The sequence below is a fragment of the Coregonus clupeaformis genome, chromosome 7, assembly GCF_020615455.1.
Source record: "Coregonus clupeaformis isolate EN_2021a chromosome 7, ASM2061545v1, whole genome shotgun sequence".
Lineage (NCBI taxonomy): Eukaryota > Metazoa > Chordata > Actinopteri > Salmoniformes > Salmonidae > Coregonus > Coregonus clupeaformis.
Window position 1 is genome coordinate 73,008,731 of NC_059198.1, and position 7,604 is coordinate 73,016,334.

Consider the following 7,604-nt stretch of genomic DNA (forward strand, 5'->3'; position numbering starts at 1 on the left):
ATACAGAGCTAGTAGACCAGGTGAGCGCTCACCTATACAGAACCAGTAGACCAGGTGAGCGCTCACCTATACAGAACCAGTTATACCACTAGACAACACTCCCCTATACAGAACCAGTTATACCACTAGACCAGGTGAACACTCATCTATACAAAACCAGTAGACCAGGTGAACACTCACCTATACAGAACCAGTTATACCACTAGACAACGCTCACCTATACAGAACCAGTTATACCACCAGACCAGGTGAACACTCCCCTATACAGAACCAGTTATACCACTAGACCAGGTGAACACTCCCCTATACAGAACCAGTTATACCACTAGACCAGGTGAACACTCACCTATACAGAACCAGTTATACCACTAGACCAGGTGAACACTCCCCTATACAGAACCAGTTATACCACTAGACCAGGTGAACACTCCCCTATACAGAACCAGTTATACCACTAGACCAGGTGAACACTCATCTATACAAAACCAGTAGACCAGGTGAACACTCACCTATACAGAACCAGTTATACCACCAGACCAGGTGAACACTCCCCTATACAGAACCAGTTATACCACTAGACCAGGTGAACACTCCCCTATACAGAACCAGTTATACCACTAGACCAGGTGAACACTCCCCTATACAGAACCAGTTATACCACTAGACCAGGTGAACACTCCCCTATACAGAACCAGTTATACCACTAGACCAGGTGAACACTCCCCTATACAGAACCAGTTATACCACTAGACCAGGTGAACACTCCCCTATACAGAACCAGTTATACCACTAGACCAGGTGAACACTCACCTATACAGAACCAGTTATACCACTAGACAACGCTCACCTATACAGAACCAGTTATACCACTAGACCAGGTGAACACTCCCCTATACAGAACCAGTTATACCACTAGACCAGGTGAACACTCCCCTATACAGAACCAGTTATACCACTAGACAACACTCCCCTATACAGAACCAGTTATACCACTAGACCAGGTGAACACTCCCCTATACAGAACCAGTTATACCACTAGACCAGGTGAACACTCCCCTATACAGAACCAGTTATACCACTAGACCAGGTGAACACTCCCCTATACAGAACCAGTTATACCACTAGACCAGGTGAACACTGCCCTATACAAAACCAGTTATACCACTAGACCAGGTGAACACTCCCCTATACAGAACCAGTTATACCACCAGACCAGGTGAACACTCCCCTATACAGAACCAGTTATACCACTAGACCAGGTGAACACTCCCCTATACAGAACCAGTTATACCACTAGACCAGGTGAACACTCACCTATACAAAACCAGTTATACCACTAGACAACGCTCACCTATACAGAACCAGTTATACCACCAGACCAGGTGAACACTCCCCTATACAGAACCAGTTATACCACTAGACCAGGTGAACACTCACCTATACAAAACCAGTAGACCAGGTGAACACTCCCCTATACAGAACCAGTTATACCACTAGACCAGGTGAACACTCCCCTATACAGAACCAGTTATACCACTAGACCAGGTGAACACTCCCCTATACAGAACCAGTAGACCAGGTGAACACTCACCTATACAGAACCAGTAGACCAGGTGAACACTCACCTATACAGAACCAGTAGACCAGGTGAACACTCACCTATACAGAACCAGTAGACCAGATGAACACTCACCTATACAGAACCAGTAGACCAGATGAACACTCACCTATACAGAACCAGTTATACCACTAGACCAGGTGAGCGCTCACCTATACAGAACTAGTAGACCAGGTGAGCGCTCACCTATACAGAACCAGTAGACCAGGTGAGCGCTCACCTATACAGAACCAGTTATACCACTAGACCAGGTGAACACTCCCCTATACAGAACCAGTTATACCACTAGACCAGGTGAACACTCCCCTATACAGAACCAGCTATACCACTAGACCAGGTGAACACTCCCCTATACAGAACCAGTTATACCACTAGACCAGGTGAACACACCTACAGTGCCTTGCAAAAGTATTCAGACCCCTTGGATCTCTTCACAATTTATTGTGTTATAAAGTGGGATTAAAATTGATTTTTCATTTTTTGTCAACAATCAACACAGAATACTCTGTAATGTCAAAGTGGAAGAAAAATCATATTTTTTAAAAGATCAATTCATAATTAAAATATAGTCATTGCATAAGTATTCAGATCCTTTGTTTAGGCAAGCCTAAATTAGTTCAGGAGTACATTTTGGCTTAACAATTCACATAATACGTTACATGGACTCACTCTGTGTGAAATAATAGTGGTTGACAACTGCCTCCTTCGTTTTAAGTGTGGTGGTGGTGGCTGCATCATGGTACTGTCTGGGTATGGGCAAATACTGGGGATTCAGGATTTTAAAAAAACGGGAAGGAGCTAAGCACAGGCTAAATCCTAGAGGAAAACCTGCTTCAGTCTGCTTTCCACCAGACACTGGGAGATGAAGTCACCTTTCAGCAGGACAATAACCTAAAACACAAGGCCAAATCTACACTGGAGTTGCTTACCAAGAAGACAGTGAATGTTCCTGAGCGGCCAACAGTTTTGACTTAAATCTGCTTGAAAATCCATGGCATGTTTAGAAAATTGCTATCAAGCCATGATCCCCAACATCTTGACAGAGCTTGAAGAATTATAAAAAAGAATAATGGGCTAATGTTGTCCAATCCAGGTGTCCAAAGCTCTTAGAGACTTACCCAGAAAGACTCACAGCTGTAATCGATACCAAAGGTGATTCTAACATGTATTGACTCAGGGAGCTGAATACTTATGCGATGACTATATTTATGTTATAAAATGTGTATTAATCTAAATAAAAGTAATTCCACTTCGACATTACAGAATATTTTGTGTAGATTGTTGACAAAAAAAAAAGATTAAATCCATTTGAATCCCACTTTGTAACACAATAAAAGGTGAATAAATCCAAGGGGTCTGAATCCTTCTGCAAGGCACTGGATTATACTGTAGAAACAAGGCTTGGCTGATAAGTAGGAGCAGGCCCACTGTGTTGCTCTGTGATAATGTTTGGTCACAAGTTCCATTCAAATACTCTAAGCCTAAATATGTTGTTCATACATTCTATACTCTTGAGTCTTTTGAGGAAGGGGAAGGCTAACCTGATCTCAGATCTCGTCTTTACCACAGGAGTGTCAATGATCATATCAGTATCAATGACCATAGGCGTGTCAATGACCATAGGAGTGTCAATGATCACAGGAGTGTCAATGACCACAGGAGTGTCAATGATCACAGGAGTGTCAATGACCACAGGAGTGTCAATGATCACAGGAGTGTCAATGATCATAAGAGTATCAATGATCACAGGAGTGTCAATGACCACAGGAGTGTCAATGACCACAGGAGTGTCAATGACCACAGGAGTGTCAATGACCACAGGAGTGTCAATGATCACAGGAGTGTCAATGACCACAGGAGTGTCAATGATCACAGGAGTGTCAATGATCATAAGAGTATCAATGATCACAGGAGTGTCAATGACCACAGGAGTGTCAATGACCACAGGAGTGTCAATGACCACAGGAGTATCAATGATCACAGGAGTGTCAATGACCACAGGAGTGTCAATGATCACAGGAGTGTCAATGATCATAAGAGTATCAATGATCACAGGAGTGTCAATGACCACAGGAGTGTCAATGACCACAGGAGTGTCAATGACCACAGGAGTATCAATGATCACAGGAGTGTCAATGACCACAGGAGTGTCAATGACCACAGGAGTTGGTAAGACGGCACAAATAGATCTGGGACCAGGCTAGGAAACAACATAAAGCACTGTGCTCACATACTCTTCATACTTAGAGTCACCAACGAGTTCAGGGTAGGGACAAGTTTCATTCAAATGCTCTAAGCTTACATATCTTGTGAACACATTCTTGAGTCACCAACGAGTTCAGGGCAGGGATAAGTTACATTCAAATGCTCTAAGCTTACATATCTTGTGAACACATTCTTGAGTCACCAACGAGTTCAGGGCAGGGATAAGTTACATTCAAATGCTCTAAGCCAGTGGTATTCAAACTGTTTCTGTGGGGACCCCATTTTTTCCTCAAGAATTTATTGCGACCCCACCCCAAAGCTAATGACACGATAGATACATTAAAATGTTTACATCAACAAATAACCTTAAATTCATTGCATTTTAATCTCTTATCAAAATGAAAAGAAACAAATAAATACATTTATTCAATAAACATTTTTTTTTTTTTTTTATCTTTCTCAAAAACGTTATTTTTTTTGTCTCATACAATAATATGTACTCTTAATTGGCGACCCCACTGCAGTTCCCCCGACTCTGACTACCACTGTTCTAGAGACACCAAAGAGTCCAGAGGAGGGGAAAATAAAGGATACATTTGGTCAAACAGAAAGTCCATGATTCAGGGCCTGTATGCATAACGCTTCTCACAGTAGGAGTGCTGATTTAGGTTCAGGTCCCCCTGTCCATGTCATCTGATTCACTGTGATCTAAATGACACAACTGATCCTAAATCAACACTCCTATTCTGAGACGGTTGATGAGCCCCAGCTCCTTCAGTAGGTCAGGCCGTTGTCTGAGGTCTGTCTTCAGTGACTCAGGGATGTCCAGTCGGCCGTAGTCCTCCTCTTCTACCAGTTTACGGATTAGCATCAGACACAACTCCTGGAGAGAGTACACTGGAACACAGAGAGAAACAATTATGTCTTTGACACTTGACGTGTGTTTTTACATCACTCCTGGACAGAGTTGGTCCCGTGTCTGTCAACACTCCTGGACAGAGCTGGAGCCAAATCTGTCAACACTCATGGACAGAGTTGGTCCCAAATCTGTCAACACTCCTGAACAGAGGTGGTTCCATATCTGTCAACACTCCTGGACAGAGTTGGTCCCAGATCTGTCAACACTCCTGGACAGAGCTGGTTCCCAAATCTGTCAACAGTACTGGACAGAGTTGGTCCTAGATCTGTCAACACTCCTGGACAGAGTTGGTTCTAAATCTGTCAACACTCCTGGACAGAGCTGGTCCCAGATCTGTCAACACTCCTGGACAGAGCTGGTCCCAGATCTGTCAACACTCCTGGACAGAGCTGGTCCCAGATTCACAAAACACTTCTTATGCAAAAACTTAAGAAGCATCTTAAGAAGAAAAAAAAGAGGTTCATAAGATAGTTTGTAAGTGCAATTCCTCAACAATATCTTAAGTTTTAATGATTTTCTTTATAACTTCTAAAATATCTTCTTATGGATTTCTTAACTATCTTCTTAAGATGTCTGTTGCTAGTCAACCGATTTAGCTAGCTATCTAGCTAGCAATGGCAATCATGTTAGCATATTTCTTACTAAGATTGCTGTTCTAAAACATGTTCTTGGGTTTAAAATAATCAATACTGAAACTTTCAGATGAAGTTTGTGAGTGAATTAAACATGTTCAATTGCTTTCAATTGCTTTTTCTCTCACTGCCCTGAGTTTAAGACAAGGGGTTAGCTATCTTGGAATTAAGAACATTTCCAATTACTTTCTTTTCAAGAATCTAATTTCTTTTTAACTTTTTGCTTAAGGAGAAACATTATAAATGGCGCAAGAAAATTTCCAATAACCTTTTTGAGGAATAGCAACTTTGCTTAACTTTCTTCTTAAATATATAGTTTAGGAAAAAATGGCAGTTAAGATGAAACGTCTTCTTAAGAAGGTTTTGTGAATCTGGGCGGTTGACGGGAAGCACACAGAGAGGGACGCACCTGGGGCAGTTAGGACGACATTCAGAAACTTGGGGCTACCGTCCTCTTCATATTCGGTGGCAGCTGCTGGCATATAAACGTCCTGCTGATCAGCTACAAGTTTCGCCCCATTTCGAGAGGCTCTGAAAACCCACGGATGCGCTGCGGAGAGTGGAATGAGATTGAGGGAAATTACATGTCATGCGAAATAGTTTAGGCTATAGGCTATAACGCATTCAATTCGACATTTGGGAAAGGCATATAGCTGAATTACATTACGTGTTAAACTTAATAAAGAATTTGAGTAACACAAGAAAGACAAAATAACGGAAAGACAGAAGGTTGTGTTGCATGAGGGAGGGACTCACTCAGAAATGTGTCCATATGTAATAACCCGCTCGGTCGTATATCGCCATATGAAACTGGATGTCCGGAAAAATCCAACCACCATGCTCGGGCGCTTCGTGTCGACCTGTTAATAAAATTAACGTGGGTTTGGACATCAGAATTTAGAGACCGGAGAGCTTTATTTTCGCCACTGACTACTTCTTGCTCATCCATGACGATATAAACACTCGGAATGCCACGACGATGTCGTTCCCTAAACGAACCAGAAGAGAGCGCTGTTGTTCAGCGCTCTGACGAGTCAGACATTGAAATGTCATTCTGGTGACCAGATGTGGTGTGGTGGGTTGTGTTGCTCAAGCCTCCACTATTCCCATCATTGATGCATAAAACCCAATATTATCATATTTGCAAGTAGCTGAGTAATGCTTTGTTGGGGTATAACTGTCCCCTTGGTTCAGCCCATAGCTGAGTAATGCTTTGTTGGGGTATAACTGTCCCCTTGGTTCAGCCCATAGCTGAGTAATGCTTTGTTGGGGTATAACTGTCCCCTTGGTTCAGCCCATAGCTGAGTAATGCTTTGTTGGGGTATAACTGTCCCCTTGGTTCAGCCCATAGCTGAGTAATGCTTTGTTGGGGTATAACTGTCCCCCTTGGTTCAGCCCATAGCTGAGTAATGCTTTGTTGGGGTATAACTGTCCCCTTGGTTCAGCCCATAGCTGAGTAATGCTTTGTTGGGGTATAACAGTCCCCTTGGTTCAGCCCATAGCTGAGTAATGCTTTGTTGGGGTATAACTGTCCCCTTGGTTCAGCCCATAGCTGAGTAATGCTTTGTTGGGGTATAACTGTCCCCTTGGTTCAGCCCATCGCTGAGTAATGCTTTCAGCCCATGATGGTATTTTGCTTCTGAGGTTTCCTGCTTCGACCAATTAAATCACTGTAACAAATAGCAGGATAAAACAATGATGACAGTCATTTAAATGTCAATACTCATTTAAATGTCAATACTCATTTCAATACTATTTCAATAACAGGGAGCTCATCAACACAGTTGGAGGTAGTATCTACCTGATGGGTGGGGGACCTGCTTTCCAATACCCTCCCTACCTTCAGCTGATCTGTCCTTGCCATCCCAAGGAGACTGGCTATAAGACCAGTTACCCTTCGTATCGTTTGGCCTCGCAGTGTACTTATCCAGTCCTGAATGGCACCCTATACCCTAGTGCACTACCTCTGACCAGCACCTTGTATCCCTCAGAACCGTTAAGGTGTCAAGCAAACATCACAGACCCAAACCTCGCATGGTACGCTACCCAGCAAAGAACTGACACACACACACACACACACGCACGCACACACACACACACACACACACACACACACATATTTAAAGGAAATCAAAGGAGAATGGGGGAAAATAGACTTCTGGAAGAGAAGCACGCCCTGGGCCCGTATCAATCATATTTTATTTATAAAGCCCTTTTTACATCATCAGAT

At 42.9% G+C, this 7,604-nt stretch overlaps 1 protein-coding gene across 1 annotated transcript; it reads right to left on the bottom strand.

Annotated features, from left to right (window-relative positions):
• Positions 1-3,480: 3,480 nt before the first annotated feature.
• LOC123491260 (von Hippel-Lindau disease tumor suppressor-like) lies at positions 3,481-6,346 on the bottom strand. The gene is made up of 3 exons (XM_045221525.1): positions 6,131-6,346; positions 5,784-5,924; positions 3,481-4,720 (listed from the first exon to the last, which is right to left on the bottom strand). Exons 1-3 carry the CDS (start codon positions 6,321-6,323, stop codon positions 4,551-4,553), a joined length of 504 nt encoding a protein of 167 aa, XP_045077460.1. The 5' UTR covers positions 6,324-6,346; the 3' UTR covers positions 3,481-4,550.
• Between the last annotated feature and the right edge of the window lie 1,258 nt (positions 6,347-7,604).